This window comes from Triplophysa rosa, linkage group LG21 (assembly GCF_024868665.1).
Source record: "Triplophysa rosa linkage group LG21, Trosa_1v2, whole genome shotgun sequence".
Taxonomy (NCBI): domain Eukaryota; kingdom Metazoa; phylum Chordata; class Actinopteri; order Cypriniformes; family Nemacheilidae; genus Triplophysa; species Triplophysa rosa.
In genome coordinates this window covers 12893429-12914946 of record NC_079910.1, presented here as the reverse complement: position 1 = coordinate 12914946, position 21518 = coordinate 12893429, and the positions used below count along the sequence as shown (strand labels likewise).

General features: G+C 36.8%; 1 protein-coding gene across 5 annotated transcripts in view; it reads left to right on the top strand.

Moving 5' to 3' along the window:
* Positions 1-297: 297 nt before the first annotated feature.
* cacnb3a (calcium channel, voltage-dependent, beta 3a) overlaps positions 298-21518 on the top strand; it is a 28436-nt gene continuing 7215 nt past the window's right edge. The window contains exons 1-14 of one of the 5 annotated variants that reach the window (XM_057319308.1): positions 298-703; positions 1631-1723; positions 13918-14037; positions 14594-14716; positions 14821-14936; positions 15746-15819; positions 16123-16142; positions 16224-16304; positions 16390-16448; positions 16554-16654; positions 17401-17552; positions 18049-18144; positions 18965-19135; positions 20272-20318. In XM_057319308.1, the coding sequence (XP_057175291.1) occupies positions 623-703; positions 1631-1723; positions 13918-14037; positions 14594-14716; positions 14821-14936; positions 15746-15819; positions 16123-16142; positions 16224-16304; positions 16390-16448; positions 16554-16654; positions 17401-17552; positions 18049-18144; positions 18965-19135; positions 20272-20301 (1317 nt within the window). In that variant the 5' untranslated portion in view covers positions 298-622 and the 3' untranslated portion in view covers positions 20302-20318. Of the gene's footprint in view, positions 704-1630; positions 1724-13917; positions 14038-14593; positions 14717-14820; positions 14937-15745; positions 15826-16122; positions 16143-16223; positions 16305-16389; positions 16449-16553; positions 16655-17400; positions 17553-18048; positions 18145-18964; positions 19136-20210; positions 20238-20271; positions 20319-21518 lie in introns of those variants that run through there. The other 4 variants (XM_057319307.1, XM_057319309.1, XM_057319306.1 and 1 more) reach the window with 4 other exon arrangements.

Sequence of the window (21518 nt, the reverse complement as noted above, 5' to 3'; positions counted from 1 at the left end):
AGGGGCTAGCTGTCGCCACTTTTTTGGTGAAGTGGGTTTTAGCTGGTCAGGCTGAAGAACCGGCTAAGACCCAACAAGTCAATCAGTAATCTATCAATTAGTATGGCAACAGTACCTCAAGAATCATTCCAAACCTGTGACTTTCTTCTGCAAAACACAATGTATTTTGAAGAATGACATTTCTCAAAATATGTTGTTACCCTTGCATATCGGAGAATGTCAAGATCAATCAATCATTGCGCAATTCGTGGTGCCTTTCTGGTAATGAGGTGGACACAAACACTCAAGACACAACAGGGGCAAATATTGCATGCACTAGGGGGAGAGAGAGAGTTATCTGCACATACTGTTCGCGGTGGCGCGAGACACATCAGAAAAGGTGCATGCATAAGAAAAAGACATTGCATTTGCACCGTTGCACGCATGCATTTGAATTTCTGGATTTAGGGTTATTCTCGCCAGGGACCTTTAGGATCGTTACGCATATGGCTCAGATAGATTGGCATCAGTGTTCAATCGTAATACTCCCTTCCTCCTCGACAGGCATATGTATTTCGTATCACCGTTTCTTCCAATAAGCACCAATGCATCCATGCACCCGCCTCCCTGCGCTCTCAAATAGATGGTGCAAGTAAAGATGTCCAAATCTTCCGCAGACCCTCTGTCTCGTGTAGAAAACGCGCCCCAGTCGCACTATTTTCAGGTAAGATTTTCTGGAGCATTTGTATTTTATCTCGTAAATGGTTAATTTCTTGCTACTTGTTGTTGGAGCGGTCATGCATTAAAGCAGAGCGCTTCACATATCTGCAGAGCGCTACCGTTACCAAATCTGCCTTTATAATATTTCCTTTTATTGCTCTTTTAAGCACGCGCGCGCAATTGCGTTTTTATGGGCGCAGTGAAAATAATAAGATGTTTTGATGCTCCTCCACCATCCGCGAAACTCCTCATTTCTGTTTTTTCCCCTCCGCCCTGAGATTTCCAACCGCAGCCAAGGCCTCATCCTTCAGGCGAAGCATCTATTGGCTTGGTGTTCATTTAGCAGTCCGAATGGTTGCTTTCTTCTTGTGTTTTACTGGTTATTATATATTATTGACTGCGCTTAAATCTCTTATTATACTCCTATAAGCCTGACTCACTGGCGTGCACCTGTAGCCAAAGCCCCTTGCTCATCTGCCCTTTCCTCATCCCTAATAAATAATATTTCAAATGAATACCAAAAGTTAACAGAAAGTTACTGTATGTTTTGCCTCAAGGGTTCCCTACAGGTGCATCATTTTATATACAGTATTTAGGTATGGTGACTAATGCAAATATTTGGGCAGTCAGTGCTTCACCTGTAGTTGATGTGATTTCTTTGCGTTCTTATTTCATTGTTCTAAGTTGCAAGACATGATACTAAAATGGTAAGACTTTACTAGTAAATTCACTTCCGTTTACTCCAAACCAATTTCCTATAAGAAAAACAGTCCCCTTTTGCCTCTACTGTTTATGCATTTTCATTAGGCTCCATCCTATATCCCAGACTCTCAGGAAAAGTCAACAGCACATGTCTTACTGTATTGAGAGCAGGTGGCTTATCTTTTAGTCAAAAACTTGTGTGAATAATCATGTGAATATCTCTATATAGTTACCGCGAAAGTTACCGAAGCGCAAGGGCCGTTTTAAACGCTCAGATGGCAGCACTTCTTCTGACACCACCTCCAGCTTCATCAAACGACAGGTAAGACTGCTGATTCAATCATATCTGTTTTTTTAGATTGTTGCTGACTATATGTATATTAGTTCTCGAATAGCAACAGAGGTGGTGTTTGATCTGGCAAACAGACTCAATAGAGCCTGCACTTACAGGTGTTCTGCAATATTTTTACTGGATGTGTGTTATGTGTACTTATGTGTCCAAATATTGTTGCACTTTTTGATTTACTCGTTTTTTTATACACTTGAAAATATTTACAGGCATTACACTTGTATGTAACTGTATATGATCTGCTTTTATATAATAGTTCATACAATTTGTATATAGTTCAATTACCATGCCACAATAAAAAAAAGACTGAAAGAGTGCTGAGATTGCATGATCGATGCCGTATTAATGTACTTTGAAATATTTTAAAGAAAGATTATACCACATCACACTATTAATACGGTTTATACTGTACATGTACATTAACATTCTATAGTCATTTTTTTTCACTTTTTTGTTTATCGTTTCCTGGAAAACTCAAATTCATTGGTTTCTTAAAATACATTAACATTTATACAGAATTAACAGCAGGTAAACTTGCCAGAATTGGTTTGTTCCACACATGCACATGCCATATTTTACGCAGTCATGACAAAAGTTTATCCACAATATATAATGTGCTTTTATTTATCTATGATTAAAGATAAACTTCATTGTTTGGTTGTTTTGAAAGATGTGGCCAGGTTATATCATTCAAATATGCCCTCTCTATAATAAATACTACAGATTGACAGTGGCATTGTGAACTCTATTATTAGTTTCACTAGTAGTCAAATGTTTCTGGATGATTGTATGTGTGTTTGAATTCCCTTTCAATCAGTGAATTTTGACATGGTTGTATTGCCGAATGGTTGTACCTTATTTGTTGCTGTAATTCAGGACATAGCCACTAGGCGGAAGCATTTCACTTATGCTACTGCAGCATGTTGATGCATGAACATCTTTTTAATTAATGTTTTAAGGTCAGTCAAGCCAGCAGTAGGAGGGAGAGTTGGTGTTATTTAAGAGAATCCTTTGAACTGGTGACAAAAATACCAAAAGGAAAATAGGTTATGACAAGCTCACTCAGAACTGAATTTCTCTATGGCACACTTCAGCATCTGTGTTAACCTCCTTACATCAATTCATTTCCACGATAATGAGTGACCCAAATTCTGCAGTTTGTTCTGCTCATATACCATATAAGCTCATTTGTCCTTATAGTCAGTCTGTGAAATGGGACACCCTTAGATACCTACTCTAAATTCTTCTTTTATATATTAGGAAACACACATTTACATAAAAGCACACATTGAGAATCAAAGGGTAGCATACTGTGTGGCAAATGACTGTTCAGGTATGTGTCTTTGAACACAGATGAGGTTTAATGTGCTTCTCTCAGGCAGAAATAAAAATGGAGAGACTGTGTGTGTTTGTGTGTGTGTGTGTTCATGTTTGTATATCCCGGTGGGGACCTAAACCTGAATGCACACCGACACATGGGGACTCGTGTCACTGTGGGGACCAAAATTGAGGTCCTCATGGGCAAAAAAGCTTATAAATTGTACAGAACAATATTTTTAAAAATCTAAAAATGCAAAAAGTGTTCTATGATCTTTAGGTTTAGGGATAGGGGATAGAATATACAGTTTGTACAGTAAAAAAAACATTACGCCTATGGACTGTCCCCACGGAGATAGTAAACCAGACATGTGTGTGCGTTCATGTTTGTATATCCCGGTGGGGACCTAAACCTGAATACACACCAACACATGGGGACTCGTGTCACCGTGGGGACCAAAATTGAGGTCCCCAGGGGTAAAACAGCTAATAAATTGTACAGAACAATATTTTTTACAAATCTAAAAATGCAAAAAGTGTTCTATGATCTTTAGGTTTAGGGATAGGGTTAGGGATAGGGGATAGAATATACAGTTTGTACAGTATAAAAACATTACGCCTATGGACGGTCCCCACGGGGATAGTCAACCAAAGCCTGTGCGTGTGTGTGTGTGTGTGTGTGTGTGTGTGTGTGTGTGTGCGTGTGTGTGTGTGTGTGTGTGTGCGTGGAAAGAAAAGATGACATATTGAGCGGGTTGTTAATTTTCATGACCGGGAGGTCAGGCAGTTTCAATTTTCTCCCAAAATATCACAGTTCCTAAAATATTAAAAGAGTAAAATATTAATGTAGCTCATTTGGCGTGTCTGCCTGTGGAAGTAAAATCATTATCCTCTGTATGGTCATAATAATTTATCCATGCCGTGAGGGAGCCCTGAAATCAACAATCTGTGACGTACATTATGGAATCCTTACATCTGTGAATACCACAGTAGTGTGTGTGCTATGTTTAAAAAGGTAATTTAAAAAATACAAAACAGAAAACATTAAAGGTGCAGTCAGTCATTTCTGAGAATTGATGTGGAAATTTGAAAGTGATACTCAAACAATTACACAAAAAACCCACACCTACTTTCTACGTCCCTCATGATGTTATAGTGTTGTGTGGTTCGGTCCGATCCAGTTTGTTTTTTTACACAGGCAGAAAAATGTGCAAACACAGTGTTTTTTAAGCACACACAGACATCTAGGAAGTCTGGTGGCTGGTGTACCCCCTATGCTAAAAGCATGCAGATCTGGCTCAATGTTTTTTTTAGACCAATCACCTGAGCCGTGGCTTTGACAGCATCACATTGCAAGAATGCTGAATGGCTTAGTTATTATAGTTTTGTTTTTAGTTTTATTGTAGTTTCGTTAATATTTGAAATAAGCTTTGTTTTTAGCTTTTTAGTTTTTATGTTAATTTTAGTAAACATTTTAGCCATTTTGTTTTGATGTTTTTTTTTTATGTTGCTTCATACATACAATTATTATTATTATTATTTTAATTAAAGTTTTGTTTAATAATATAATTTTAGTGCCTTATACTTATTTTTTAGTTGATTTCTGAGGCAAAAATTTTCCAATCATATTTAGGCCAATATTTCATATGATTTCAATAAACAAAAACGTTTTCAAAGTTTTAATTTTAGTAAACTACAATAACCTTGGGTGGCACCACAAGTTCATAGGCCCTTCACTAGCATCTATCCTGGCAAAACTCATCTGAGCTGCTGAAGCAACATTGACTGTGAGTTTGGGGGCGGGGTTATGTTGTTGTGTAAATAATGACGGGGAGACGGGAGTTTGGTGATGCTAGTGGTGCAGACATTTTTAACATGTCACGTGTATGATGTGTGAAAATCATGGTTAAAAATTCAGACATGTGAATGTATTCTGCTATATTCTAATAGTTCTTGGCAAATATGAACCTGACTTCAGCATTTTCAAATATGTTTTTACTGAAATAAACTCTTCAGTGAAATAAATGCGCGTTTGTATTTATTTTGACTGGAGCTAAATCAAAAGATGTTGTTCATGTAGTTTCCTGGCGTTTATGCTTTGCTCCCACTGACTTACAGAAATCTTGTTTCTGACTGGGGTGGGGTTGCTTGGCTGGATTGTGACTCATCTCTGCAGGAGAAACTGTGGCATTTACCTGCTGCTGTGGAGCAGATCTATTTCAAGATGCTGTCCAAACCCATTTGTTTTCGCATTGTATATCAACTCACCCAAGATGAACCGTCTTCTTATGAACATGGACTCTGAATGTCAAGATGTGACTTTGTTTTTCGTTATCACATACAATGGAATCATTACCAGAAGCATGGTATTCATTCAGTATCATGGTATACCACACCACTGTACCACCGCAGCACTTTTTGGAAGGTAGGACTCCTGACACGGATTATGTAACGTAAATCTGTAAAGAGACATTCATACGTCCCTCAGATCCTCCCACTAAAGAGCACTTCAGGACGACACGAGTGTCCTGTGGTAATGATGAACTTTATAACACCCGGCTGAACAACCATTACATAACAAACTCACGGGTACTTCAGTTGTGACCCAGTTTGGGTTGTGCAGAGTGGACAAGGAACCTGTACTGATCAGCTGGTTCCTGAAACTGTTCAGGGTTCGTGTGGGATATGGATAAATACTGTATAGTTATTAATTAGCTATTAATCAATTATATCGATTTTTTGAAGCGTATTGTTCAAAGGACTCCAAATTAATATTTGTAAGAGGTATTGCTGTGTTCTCTGTTTTCATAATCAAAGCTTTCTAACTTTAGCTTGTAGTCGGTGTATAAACATGGCTTGTTCCAAAATAAATGGATTAGTCTACCAGACTGGATACATAGTACACAAACACTCACTAGAGAGAGATAAAGGGCTGATGATGTGATGTGTTATTGAGATGAATAAGGGGCGGAGTCTTTGATGAAAAGATTATGATGGAGGTCAAAGAAACTGTACGTACAGTAAATTCACACGCTTTTGATGGACAAAAATGAGTATGTAGACAACACGTCAAGGACTTAGAAGTCAGGTAAATGTCTTTCTTTGTTCTGTTATGGCTAAGGATTGTTAAGGATAATTTGTTGATTTCGATACTGTTCATTTAAAGCGTGTGTACTGTGATTTTAATGTCGTCACTGTTATTAAAGTAACACGAGCTATAGTTGGCACACTAAAGGCTTAATGTGGGGTATTTAGATGTCTCTGGTTTGATCAAAACAAACTCATACTGTCCTAAATCGCTTTAGCCGGCAGTTTGCCTGGTTTCTATTGGGACTGTGTGTTTTTCCAGCCCACCTGAGCTCTGGTGATTATTAATGTGACTTTCACGAAACCTCTCAAGGACTTGTGCAAAACATTTTTTTTTGTTGTAAATTAACATTAACATTACCATCCTAATTAACATTAGGATTATTTTTGTGATTATTAGTGATACGCAAATGTCCATTATTGTAATTCCAAAAATAGTGATGTATTATTTAAATTAAAGTATTTATTTACTGCACTATGTTGTGCTTCATTAATATTCATTCATAACCTAATCAAATTTATGAAAAATCAAACATTGTATGCAAACAAGATGATATTTATGACAGTACAGTAAAAGGAGAAAATGTGCTGGTTTTCCTATGCAAAACACAAAATGTTACAGCATCTCCTATAGGGCGGTGCAAATTAGTTGTAATTGATTTTAAATTTCAATTTTGGCGATTGTGACACATTCATTTCTTTTTATTATTTTGTATTATTTATTTGATTGTGTTCATATTTTATTTGATCTACTTTTGATTTACTTTTATTTTTGTTGTGAAGTTGAATCTGGTGTTAAATTGACAAGTTATTTATTTATTTATTATTTATTATTAATCATTTATCTGTTCATTGACTATTCTAAAGTCAATAAGTAATCGTGTTAAATAATTGTGATCACAGCGTTGGGCGAAATAATTGTGAATATGATTTTTGTTATAATCGAGCACCTCCTGAGCACGTTCACAATGAACTCACTTTGTTATTGGTGTTAACATAGACTCGCTCTCTTACTCTTTTAAAGCAGATACTGATGATTTTGGTGGTGTTTCTTCATAATGATATTGAACATCATGATGTACAGTAAAGGAAGCTTCAGATATCAGTGTTGGGTGTGTAGCCCTGCAGTTTGCTGTTGAAATCCATCGCATTAATAAAGGATGGCAAATGGCCGCTCTGACAGTTCACAAACTGCCATAACATCATTAAGGATCACTTAGCAGAAGCACTTCTCATGCACAGTGCAGACCAGAAACTCAGGGAATGGTGATGGGTCCATTTCTCTCTTTCCCTTTGTGAACCATAAGTCTGTCCCTTGTATTGGTTTTTCTTGCGGGTGTGTGTGGTCGTGTGTACTGGCTCAGTTTTGTGGTGCCATGTTTTTGCTCTTACTGTAGCTTGAAATCAACATCCTTCCCCACTGCTTTGATTTTCTTCCTTGTCCTTTAGTGATTGAGGGATGATGCTTTTTTCAGTGGGGTTGACACTGATACTTAGAGATCAGGTTGGCAAATCTGAGCTCAGTTTATCATTCTGAAACTCGAGTGGAGACATATGTCAGATTTCTGGGTCTTTGTGTGAGAAGAAATTTCAGAGAAGAAGGAGACCAAAGCATTTGCACTTCATTATCATTATTGTTTAGGAGAAACACTTGAGATCTTTAATCTCAATAAGAAGTCTTCACCATACTGTAGATTAGGACTAGTCAACTGGCTGCCTGCGGGCCAAATGCGGCCAATCATCTTTAACGGTTGTCTCAGAAATAAGGGAAAAACTGTGTTAGAAGTTTTATTTTATACTATTATCAGAAGATCTGATAATAGTATAGTGAGTTCTCTGAGTCCCAACATCTCAATACAGGGGTGCCTCAGGGCTCAGTGCTTGGACCGTTGCTCTTTTCCATATACATGACATCCCTAGGTTCTGTCATTCGGAAACATGACTTTCCCTATCACTGCTATGTGTATGATACACAACTCCACCTGTCATATCAGCCTGACGATCCGACTGTTTCTGCATGCATTTCAGCATGCCTGAGTGACATTTCGCTCTGGATGAACGACCATCACCTGCAGCTGAACCATGCAAAAACAGAACTGCTTGAAATCCCATTGTTTGTTATCATGGCCATGTGCTCTCCTGTCTCGTCTCTTGACCCTGCCCCCTTATTTCCTCGTCTAGCTTCCCGGCAGTGTTTTATTCCCCACACCTGCCTAGTGTAACTTTCCCTTGTTAGTTGCCCTATTTAATGCCCTTGTGTTTGCTGTCCTGTGCGGTTACCTCGTGTCCTAGTTCCCGAAAACCTAGTCCAGTGAAGGTCTTGTAAAGTATTTAGTTTTGTTTATCCTTGTTTCTCTGTTTTTGCCCCCTCGTGGGAAGTCTTTGTTTTCTAGTTCTTCTTTGTTCTGACTGATTCTTTTCTACTCTTTCTATCCTTACATTTTTTTTAGCTTTGTATACTGTGGTTGGCTATATGAGACCATATGCTTTTTGTTGTCCTTATGTTGTTCAAATTGCTTCTATCGTTCACCTCATTTGTAAGTTGCTTTGGATAAAAGTGTCTGCTAAATGACTAAATGTAAATGTATAGCGTTCAGTTTCTTGCACAGATCAATTGATTCGCTTTATAAGACGCCAGTTTAACATCACAAGGGGCAGGGATTACTTTTGTGTTGAATGTATTAGCGTTTTTGATTTTTATTGATTTGACTTTCATTAATTCAACCAAATATCTTTATAAATAGCCTATCTTCTTGAAAAAAACAATGTCACCCACATCTTGAATGTACTGGGGGACTGTGGGTGAGTAAATTAACAGCAATTCATTTTTGGGGAAACTAACGCATTAAGTAATATAAAATACAATTAAAAAGACAAATTCCTTTTAATTAAATATCTTGAAAAGGCAAAAATACTGGATGCAATATTTGTGTGCAGGATTTAACTGGCCCGCATCCTATTTATACTTTTGGAATCTGGCCCTCAAAGAAAAGTAGTTGAAGACCCCTGCCATAGATCATAAAATGTGTGTGTGTGAATATTGTCTCTCACTTTGTCTGTTCTGAAGGAGAAATTTGGATACAAATTGTTACTCAGTTAATTTGTATTTTAAGTTAAAATGTTCTTTGGTTATCAACTTACTTTGTTCATTTCTTGGAGTATTTTTGAGCATCATTGGACATAGGTATCTCTCTCTTTGTCTCTCTCTCTCTCTCTCTCTCTCTCTCTCTCTCTCTCTCTCTCTCTCTCCCCTGTGTGAGACTCGCTTTGTTTGAGGCTGTTATTTGGAGCTGACAGAATCAGGACTGAGATTCAAATATAGGAGTAAGCATCTCTATGGCCTCACCAAGCAGAAGACATCTCTCTCCCAGCCTTGAACATCCCCTCATTTTCTCCTCCATTTCTTCTTTTAAAGGAGTAGTTCACCTTCAAAATGAAAATTCTGTCATAATTTACACGCCCTCTTGTCATTTCAAACCTGTATGACTTTATTTCTTCTGCAGAACACAAAATAAGATATTTTGAAAAATGTTAGTAACAGAACAGCACAGCCCCCCATTCACTTCTTTTGTAACCAATGGGGGCTGTTAACAACATTTTTCAAAATATCTTCTTCCATGTTCTGCGGAAGAAAGAAAGTCATACAGGTTTGAAATGACCAGAGGGTGAGTAAATGATGACAGAATTTTCATTTTGTAGGTGAACTACTCCTTTAACAATCCAACATTCCCCCCTATACCTCTCTCTCTCTCTTGCAAAATCAAGACAAAATCTTATTATAAAAAATTTAATTCTCAGAAAACAAGTCTTATTTCTTTCATTTAAAATGATGCTGTGGTAGTGTGTTTTTCGCATTGTCTTCTTTACGCTAAGACACCTTACCTTCAGTACACCTTATTATTGTCCTTTTATGACTGCCTGTCTTACAGTGGGGTTGTAGTATTGTTTGATAACCCTGATGTTGAAATATTAACGTGATATCTGTGATACAGTAAATCTAAGGGATATGATCTGTGTGCTGTAAGGGGAACCAGAGACTGGGGGAAGGTGGGGGTTTGTGCTATATTTGGTGTTGCAGTGAATGCGGGTGTGGGCACGAACCGAGATTCATCTGCCACTAGAGGCTTTTTGAGAAAGGAGGTAAACATCTGCACACAGCTGCAGTTGGGGGCTAGGATGCGAGGTGGAGAACGAGGCGTGGAAGGGATGCTCGAGTGGGTCTTTGTTATGGAACGGTATGGAAAGTTCCTTTCTCGAAAACATTGATGTGGCAGACACTGCAAGTCAAATGATTGACTAAAATGTGACTAACAAACCAGAGAGACATTTCTCAAAATATCTTCTTCTGTGCTCTATAGAATAAAGGAAGTCATACAGGTTTGAAATGACATAAGGATGAATAAACAATGACTGAATTTATATTTTTCTCTTTCATTTTCTCAATACACATTTTTGTCTATCTGTTGGAAATTCGCAAGATACCTACTTCAAAACAATAAATATCACCAAACAGAGACGACAGCACAATAGTTCTCGACGTTTTGGCTTTGAAGGAGATTAATTACTGAGACAGTAGCGATGACACGCCTCACAATGAAAGTATTGAATCAGCTAAAAGAAGCCTACTGTTCTGAACCCGAGAGAAGCTAATATGCCAGTATCTGCACTTTCTCGCTCTTATTTCTTCTCTCGACCATTATGAATAATACAGTGGATAAGACGGTGTGTGTATGCATGTGTTTTACCTCATGATATGATGTATGGTATTGTTCAAACGGAGAGCTAGTTACTTGTGTTGTTTATGGGACGCTGCTTGGATTATTTACATCGTACCAGTCTAAAATATACAGGCAGTCAACGGATCACTAAACTCTTCCGCTCTTTAAAATACAATTTTATTGCAAAAACTCAAATATATAAAAGAATAGTTCATCCAGTAATTATTATTATATCAACATTCACTCACCCTCATGACTCTGAAACGGCAGCCTCAGTCACCATTCACTTTCACTGTTTGAAAAAAGATGCATTAAAAGTAAATGGAGACTGAGATTGCTAGTCTGTAACATCTCTGTTTGTGTGCAACTGAAGAACAGATTTGAAACAACATCAGGGTGAGAAAAATAAAAACTTTCATTTTGTTAATTTTGTCCCTTTAAAGGTCCAGTGTGTCATTTTTTGGAGGATGTATTGACAGAAATGCAATATAATATACAAGACTATGTCTTCAGATGTGTATAAAGACCTTACATAATGAAGTGTTATATTTTTATTACCTTAGAATGAGCTATTTATCTATCGCTTGTTTCTAGCATTCGCTCCATCTTTCCGCCTGCACTTTTATTGTCCACAGTGCTCTCTCTCTCTCTCTCTCTCTCTCTCTCTCTCTCTCTCTCTCTCTCTCTCTCTCTCGTCCACCCTGCCTGCTGTGTGAGGTTTTCAGAGCAGTCATGACTGCCCTGTTTTGGTGTTGAATCTCTGTGTTGTTTAGCGCTGGCATTAAGCCACATCAGATCATTTAGGCTGCTCAGAATGGACTGGTAAAGGGCCACCGACCACAGGATGATGTTTTGAGAGGGACCTGGAGTGTTGCCTCCCTCTCGAGCTCAGAGAGAATGTTGAATTAAACAAGCTCCACCAATCATTGTCCTGAGGAAGGTAGGACGCGTGTGTACCTGGGTGCGATTTTTTGAAGCAATAGTTTGTGGATGTAAATGCTATATAAATGAATGTAATTTAAAGTAAATTAATGTGCTCTGTAGATGTGGTTTGGTATGATCGTGAGCAAGACTGCAAATGCTCGTTTTCACGTTGCTATTGCTGTAGCGTTATAGAGAGATGTCTGTATCTTTAAATTGCAAACTCAAATGCCGTTATTCGGATTTCGTGGTGGTTTTGCTTCGTTTTCATTGTGGAACGGTTGTTGTCTGCATTACATGAAGTCTCAGACTCACTGCTGTAGTAATCTGTCACCTTCTGGAAAGCAGAACATATGAAATTACAGTGTTTGGGCCACACAGAGAGAGAATAATGATGGCTGTATTTAATGATTTGTACGAATTACAAACATATGTGGTTAACCCTGTCTGTTATTTGATCTTTTCATTTATCTATTTGTTGGGTTAATAGGAGCTTGGGGTGGAGTGCAGTGTTGTACAGTGTAAGGAAAATGTGTTTGGTGACTCATTGACCATCAGCAGCTCTGGTGCTGATGTAGCCCCGAATTAAGATTGAAATGAAATATCCCATAATTCTGAGTTCCAACACTGGACACAAAAAATGGAAACATGTAGTGTGTTTGACAATTTATGCATCTGTTTTCTAAATAAGCATAAAAAACAAAAACATGATGCTGCTGCTGTATATAGTAATATGGTGCTAGAGAAAGAAGTACATGGTTCCATGTTTTTCTTTACATCAAATCAAATGATCAAAATCAAATCAAATCAAGTGACCCTTTTATTGTCACTCAACCATATACACAAGTACAACAGTGAAAAACTTGTTTTCCGACCAACATGGCAGTATGTCAGATATGAGACAGAATTGTAGATTACAAGTAACAAAGAAATACAATACTTTACAGTAGACATTTTCTTGTACACATTTACACAGTAAACATTTCTGTACAAGTGTTTAACCATAGTATAAAGAATGACACATAATACAAATAACTACACATACAACATGGTAACATCAGAATGCTTTTTTTTCAAGGATTTAAGTGTGCATTTGTATTTTTTGTAAACTGCAATTTATTTTATTGTATACATTCATTTTGAGGAATAGTTCAACTAAAAAATCACATTTTTTATCCTGCTGTAGTCATTTGGATTACCTTAATGGTGGATGTACTGTATGTGCTTTATAGAGATTCAACATTTTGAGTCACATAGACGGCCTTTTAAAGTGATAACAAAATAACAATTCTCTCTGTCATCATTTACTCACCCTCATGTTGTTTCAAATCTGTGTAAATTTCTTTGTTCTGTTGAACACAAAAAAAGATATTTGGAAGAATGTTAGCAATTTTCAATTCGGGGACACCATCTACTACCATAGTAGAAAAAAATTATTGTACATATATTTTTGTTCTGTTGAACACAAAATTAGATATTTAAAGATTTGTAGAAAAACAAACCGTTCTGAGGCACCTTTGACTACCATTTTATTTTTCTCAAGCTAGTGGGTGATGTCCCTGAAGTGAAAATTGCAAACATTCTTCCAAATATTTTTCATCGTGTTTATCAAAACTAAGTAATTTATACAGGTATGAAATTACATAAGGGTGAGAAAATGAATTTTCATTTTTGGGTAAACTATCTCTTTAATATTGAACAATTTGTATGTGTTTAACTGAAGAAGTTATATACATCTGAGAGGGCATTATGTCGTTCCTTCATAGGTATAAAAAATACCCTACCTACATACAGTAAGAGTGTTTTGGAGATGTTAAAAGTAAAAGCAACAGTATCTATGCTACTTTAACTATTATGCTGTTTATTTACCCTATCTTTGTTTAACTAATGTTTTTGTTTTATTTTAGAGATGTAAATTGTGAATACAGAGTTTCTGTTTTGTGTCAACACGTCATTAAAGACTTTAGCCATTTGCCATTTAAAAGTTCATTTAATGCTCCACTGTGGTGATTGATGAATGAATGTCATGACATGGCCAAGCTGTTTACACTTCAAGTCATGGACTATAACCTCATGTGTCCATTCTGACAAACATTTCTGTCTTCTTTCATTCCCATCCTGTAGGGTTCAGCCGATTCGTACACGAGCAGACCTTCGGATTCCGACCTGTCAGCGGAGGAGGACCGCGAGGCGTATCGGCGTGAAGCCGAACGCCAGGCTCAGCTGCAGCTCGAAAGAGCCAAGGTTTCTCATGCTTTTCTTTTACGAGCTTTATACTTTTTTTGCACATAAGCAATACCAGAGTATAAAAAGTGTGTACTAAATTCTTACGCAACAATTCAAATTAGGTCAGTGTTTTAAACTTCAACAAGAAGAATGTTACGATATTGCCTTAGCATGTTTAACCTGATGCATGTAGGTGATATAAATTGCAGAACATCGATAATAAATATTGCAAATCAGAATTTTTGTTTTGTTCTGCAGTAAAAATATTTAATCATTCTTCAAACAAGATTTAGCCTATTTTGGAGGTAAATATATTTAATTAAGTCCTGGTTTCGTAATCTTTTGTTTCGTTGTTGGCAATTTTCAGTTTGGTAAAGTTAAAGAAAAAAATGCCTATGATCCAAAGAAATCTTGGTTGAAACTTTTTTTAAAAACAGCAATATCTAATGCAATTTTGCTTCTGAAGGAAATCGAATATTCTGAAATGTTATACTGTAAATACTGATGAACAACATGATTGTTGTAGTGTAGTTTTAAGAGATTACTGAGTTTTTTTGTTTGTTTGTTCTGGCAGTCCAAACCTGTAGCGTTCGCAGTAAAGACGAATGTGAATTATTGCGGGGCTCTCGATGAAGACTGTCCCGTTCAGGGTGCTGCCATAAACTTTGAAGCCAAAGACTTTCTGCACATTAAAGAGGTGACAGCATCTCATAGTCAAACAAACATTTGAAGCGTATTAGTGTTGGCTAACAAAGCAATCATAGATTTGCTTTGGTTTAATCTTTGTCTTTTGTGTTGCAGAAGTACAATAATGACTGGTGGATTGGAAGACTGGTGAAAGAGGGGGCAGATATCAGCTTCATTCCCAGCCCTCTCCGACTGGAGGCCATGAGACTCAAACAGGAGCAAAAACAGAGGTCTTTATCAGTTATTATAGTTTTGGTTTTAGTTTAGTTTCATTTAACATTTTAAATTAGCTTTTATTTTTAGCTTTTTTGTCTTTATGTTCATTTTAGTTACATTTTTAACATTTTTGCTTTTGTCATTTTATTATTTTCTTGATTATTTTTTATGTTGCTATATAAGATTAAATTGATTTTAACTTTGGATTGGTTTATTATGATCATTTTAGTGCTTTAAACTTATTTCAGTTTATTTCTGAGCTTACATTTCTTTTTTTCTTTTTTGATTAGTTTTTCCAATCATTTTTAGGCCAATATTTGATTTGATTTCAATGAACAGAAACTTTTTCAAAGTTATATTTAAGGAAACTAAAACAACCTTACTATAACAATTACTAATGCAAACAAACCTGCATATTGCGCCCGAAAAGGGCAAGGAATAAGGTCTTATTTGATTGGCTGTCTGGCTGCTATGCAACTTCCCCTTAAAGCAAAGCAGTGTGCTATTAGTATACTTCTTTTAAACTAAAAAAAGTGAGTATACTTTCAGTCCGACGTTTTTGTGCTTTTTAGAAATATACTTTAAATTACACTTACTTTGTAAGTTAGTAGTAAGCAAACAAAGGAATCGTATGACCAACTTTTGGTTCCTTGCTTCATATGTTGACCATGCAGACTCTTTTTGGTTTTAATGGGTGTTTTTTGGTCAGAATAAGCTTTCATGTGGGTCAAAGAAAAATCTAGCTCTATGAAACTTTCCAAAGACCAACCACAGATCATTTTGTTCTAATAACTCACCAGTCTGCTCTTTCTTCTCCCTGCAGGAAAAGTGGTAACTCCTCCTCAAGTCTGGGTGACATGGTATCTGGAGGTTGGAGATCCACACCGCCATCTGCAGGTGAGAGTGAGTATGATGGGCCCGAGCGACATGACGCTTTGCAGGGGATGTGTGAGGCGTCCCAAATGAGCAAAATATCAGTAGGGCTGAAGCTGATCAGTGAGTTTGTTCTTCCCATGCTTTTGTTCTTATACTTTCCACTCTTCTCATCGTAATGCACGACACGTTCTGTCACAGGTTAAGCTTCAGTTGTCATGTACCGTAGCACCCACTTACAGTATGAAGTTCAGGGTACAGTAAAAAAGAAGCAATTCTTCAAAACCCAGAAGCTGATTTTGATTTGTGTTCTTTCATTTTCAAAAGCCAAACAGAAGCTAAAGCAGGTAGGTGTGTTACAGTAGCAATTGTTTATGTGTTAGTTGAAAAAAGTCTGATGCAGTACTGCATTTGTGTTTCTCTTTTAGACTGATCACATTCCTCCTTATGATGTGGTCCCATCCATGAGGCCTCTGGTTCTGGTGGGGCCTTCACTGAAGGGCTATGAGGTGAGAGCTATGTAGACATCACACTGAAACCACTCTCTTCTAGAAGTCTCTTTTGTATTTGTTTATCGTGTATGTGTGTTGACAGGTGACAGACATGATGCAGAAAGCTCTGTTTGATTTTCTCAAACATCGCTTTGATGGACGGTGAGTTTTAAGATGACTTTGTCACCTTCGGTTACTGCTTTTGGCCTGATGCATTTCCAGTGAAAAACAACTTGTTGTTTAGTTTAAGTATTGTTTTTCTGAAAGGATCTCTATAACGCGGGTGACCGCTGACCTTTCTCTGGCCAAGAGATCAGTCCTCAACAAGAGACCCATCATGGAAAGATCCAACACAAGAACCAGTTTAGGTGAGTTATTATAGTTTTGTTCTCAGTTTAGTTGTAATTGTATTTATATTTTAAATGAGTGTATATTTTATTATTTATCATTTTTTGTTTTCGTGTGAATTTAAGTTATGTTTATTTAAATTATTTTGGGGGGGCCTCTATCGTTTGATTATTTATTTGTTTATTTATTTTTCTGTATAAATGTTTTTTAGCTTAGTTTTTATTTATTTTCATGGAATAATTTTAGTGCCTCAATTTACACCTATTTCAGTTTATTGCTGAGGCAAAGTTTAATTTAGTTAAAGTTTTTCAAGTAATGTTTAGGGTAATATTTTATTTGATTTCAATTAACAGCAATGTTTTGTGTAGAAACGCACCAATACTACATTTTTCCACCAATACTGATTTTTCAGAGTGATATCTGCCAATAGAGATTCTGAAAATTACTGAATATCTATTAACGTTCTGAATGTTATTATTTCATAAAATGACTATTCATATTGAACATCAAACTGGTGATGTTTTTGAACATTTTATATATACAGAGCACAAATTCATTGCTTTTCCTGTCCTCTTTTGATTGACAGGATGTATCAGCCCTGATCATCGGCTGTTTATCAGCCGATAGTCTGTGCATCTCTAGTGTTGTTAGTTTTAGTAAACTATAACAAATTAAAGATGTACACTGACTGAATTCTGGGTCGTTACATGGTCTTTCTCCTCTCTTTTCCCTGGCTTCACGTTTCTCCCATCTGTTTCTTACTCAGCGGAGGTACAGAGTGAGATTGAAAGAATATTTGAGTTGGCTAAAACCCTTCAGCTAGTAGTTCTGGATGCAGACACCATCAACCACCCAGCACAGCTGGCTAAAACCTCACTAGCTCCCATCATTGTCTACGTCAAAGTCTCTTCACCAAAGGTGAGTCCCATGAGCATTTATGAGTCCATTTTAACACTGACAGTCACCATCAGCTGAAGTCAGAGAAGGTCCGATGCTTGTAGTTTTTGTGTTTGGATTAATACGGTTTAAAATGATGTTAGGGCTGTTTCGCGATTAATTGCATCCAGCATAGAAGTTTGTGTTTATAATAATATATGTCTGTGTACTGTGCATAATTATTTTGTATTTATAAACACATACACATACATGTATATATTTTTAAATAAATGTAAATATAAAAATGAAGAAATGTTTATATATAATTTAAATGATATGTTAATACATACATGCAGATGTTCTCTAATGCATGTATGTGTATGTGTTTATAAACACAAAATAAATATGCACAGCCCACAGACATATTATGTAAACACAAACTTTTATTCTGGATGCGATTAATCACGATTAATCATTTAACAGCCCTAGATTATGTTATGCATTATGTTTCGATTCTCGATTCTTTCTTTGTCATCAGGTCTTACAGCGGTTGATCAAGTCGAGGGGTAAATCGCAGAGCAAACATCTGAATGTTCAAATGATGGCGGCAGATAAACTGTCTCAGTGTCCACCTGTGAGTTCATGACGTTTAATCACACACACTTCGATATTTCAGACTAAATGCTTTTAGTCCTTCACTTTTAACGTAAATGTGAAGTACAGTAATGTTGATGATGCTTTTTACAGGATTCAAGATAATTAGTCACACTTTTACTTTTCATTGGGTTTTTTGGATTTTAACAATAACTCTCTGAAAAGGTTTGCTTGTCTTTAAAACAGAAATATTGCATCGTGAGATGTTTTTTTCATGTAAAGCCATAGTTATTGCATGTAAAATAATGTGATTATCAAGGCAAATATAATTTAATAACTGAAGGCACAAAGAGACACACTTGGTTTTAAATGCACCTGGATACCTGTCAAAACAAGTTCTAGCTACAAAATGTGTGAACAAAGTGTTTCAGGGATCTAAAACTGTCAACTCAGTACAATATGAGAACAATACTGAAGGCATTTCATTTTATAGCACAACTGTCTGACCACATTGCCATTTTATTTTGTGTTATTTGTAACTTTGACTAGTGAAACTGTTGTCAGAACATCACAAATGTTCTTCATTGCCACTTAAAAATAGCATAGCTATTTTCATAGCTTAATTCCAGTCTGAATGTGTTTACACTGGCCTTGCTACAGTTCTAGTGATGTAGACGCTTGCTTTTCCAAACCACATTCTGACAAACATCATGTTGCATGTTGTTCCATAGAGCCATTATCCTACCTGTCGCTCAACATCATCTCCCATCACCTGACCACCAACACAAGATATTTGATATAATATCTTCTAATTCCATCCCCTGCATGTCATCTTCTGCTCCACCCTGTTTCCCCATCAGGAGATGTTTGATGTCATTTTGGATGAGAACCAACTGGAGGACGCCTGTGAACACCTCGCAGAATATCTAGAAGTCTACTGGCGTGCCACTCATCTGCCAGGCACCGCCCCCCTTAATCCACTACTGGAGCAAAATCTGATGACCCCGCCCTCAGCGATCTCTAGCCTACAGGTGAGATGCTTTTGAATGGATGGACAGAAAATGCGTTTGAGTCTTGAAGATAAGCAAAGCAAGTTAAAGTAGTTGTTACATTTTGATTTCAAGTCAGAATGTTAGCTTGGAGAACTTTAAAATGCAGACAACTGGAACTAAGGTCCTTACTGACCTAGTTAGGACCAGACTTCGTGTAAGTCGTCATAGATCACCCAGGAAAGTAGTCCAGAGCTTGTACTTTGTTTTAACTGTGTACTGTAGATAGATAGTCTGTTGTCATCTTGAAAGATGACTTAAGAAAAAGTCAATTTTTACAAAATAGGCACCTTATTTCTAAGAAAGTTCAATTCATGACTGTTTCCACCGAATTCAAGATCAACTCAAAATTTTAATTCTAATATAACCGCGGTTTTATCTCATGTTTTTGTTTACTCAACAGAATTTGTCGAAATAAGTTGAAATAACCATGTCTATTAACAATCTCAGATCCCACATTGTTTGTTCTACAACATTGCTTACAATACATTTCTTGAAGGGATTTTAACTTCGAGACACCGTGGTGCTTTATTCGAAAATAAAACTGTGAAAATATAATGATAGGTTGAAAATTAGTTGTTTTCTTTAAACAACTTTGGGACAGCCACCATTGTTTTATTAGTCGCATTCTATTTGCATTGGTCTTTGAGCTCTTTGACCAAGTTTTGAGGCAGTCAGGAATTTGTTTGATCAAAGTCTACACAAACATGGCTAAGATATTTTATTTTATTTGGAAGTCAATGGGATTCAATGTTGTTTGGTTACCAAAACAGTCATCAAAATATCTTCATTTGTGTTCTGCAGAAGAAAGTCAGTCATACAGGTTTGGAATGACGTGAGGATGAATAAATAGTGAAATAATTTTCATTTGTAGGTCAACTATGCCTTTAATTCATGTACACAGATAATAAACAGTCATGTCTTTCGAGTTAACAGAGCAGATGTGTAATTTCCAGACTGGTAATAACAAGAACATTGTCATAAAATGTTTGTCTGTTTTGTCCCTTTCTACCCAACATATTTTCACTCTCAGTCTTAAATTGTCTTGGGTCCACAGAAGCTGTTGTGAGTCTGAATCTGTCTGTTCTGTGTCTCATTCATGCCTGACATCTTTGCAGTTCTCTGAAACACAGGAATTAATTGAATGAACGCTTACAAACCTGCGGTGAGTAGGTGGGACGTCAGCCTGCCTTTCCCACACAGACTGTAAATAAAAACCTCGCCCTGATTCTTTTTCACATCCTCCGATCCCTTCAACCCCTCCAAATGGAAAAAGCCATGCGGTATACCCATTAGAAAACAAAACATATATACTGTACAGATATATGGTTTTGAATGCTGTTGTTGGTGACCCATGTAGCTCACTCATAGTCTGTGTTTCAATGTCAAATATGTCCAGTGGTGTGTCAAAACAACACAAAACACTAAGAAAGTAAGCATTGTGAAATCAAATCAAATGTAAGATCTAGGCAACACTTTTAGAGGTGAAGGCATGTATTCAACAATATAGATGATAAATAGATGACCAATAGATATTTGACTGGACATTCAGGGCAGTAGCACCATTTCTGGCACTTTCTACGTCTCCATTTCACTCCTATTCAAATCCTTTCAATCAAATGATGTCAACTCCCATGGCAGTGCAAACTTTCCATTTGAAAAGGCCTACTGTTATGTCATTTACCTCATTTTATGCACTGACCCCTTGACACATTTGTCTTTTGCTGTTTCTTCAGTTTTCCGAGCAAGCTGCGCACACACATATACACATGCACCTTGCTGATTGATATTAACATAGTGTAGTAGAAACACCTTCCATAAGATGAATACACAACGCAGATACATCCGCCTGTTTTCCTGCTTTCTAAAGGAACCTGGCTATGGAAAAGAGGCTGTATCTGACCACACAGACTGATGCTTTGTGAATGTGGCAACCCTTCTAACATCCCTCTGAATGCAGCTTTCTTGTTTCGAAAACTAACTTAAATCTTTTTTGCTCCAAAGGAAAATGCATAGTCACTTGATATCGGACACCAAGCACTCACAGGCTTTGTTCAGACTGTTTTTGCCTTAGTATCCAGTTATGTAGCAAAAAATATTTGATAAATTATTTGAATTTATCAAATAAATTGATTTATACAGACACTTATTTCATCATTCTATAAGCTTTCCATAGTACATTTTTACACAAGTTGTTACGAGTATGTATGAGTCCGGAATAATTTGCCGTAGTTGGCTAATGTCAGACTTTTCGTTTAACAATTTGATTTGAAGCATGTATTATATTGCAGTATCTAAACTAGTCAACTGATAAGCTACCTTGTTTTATTGACTCACCAGTTGTCACGTTTGCATTCGTTTTGTA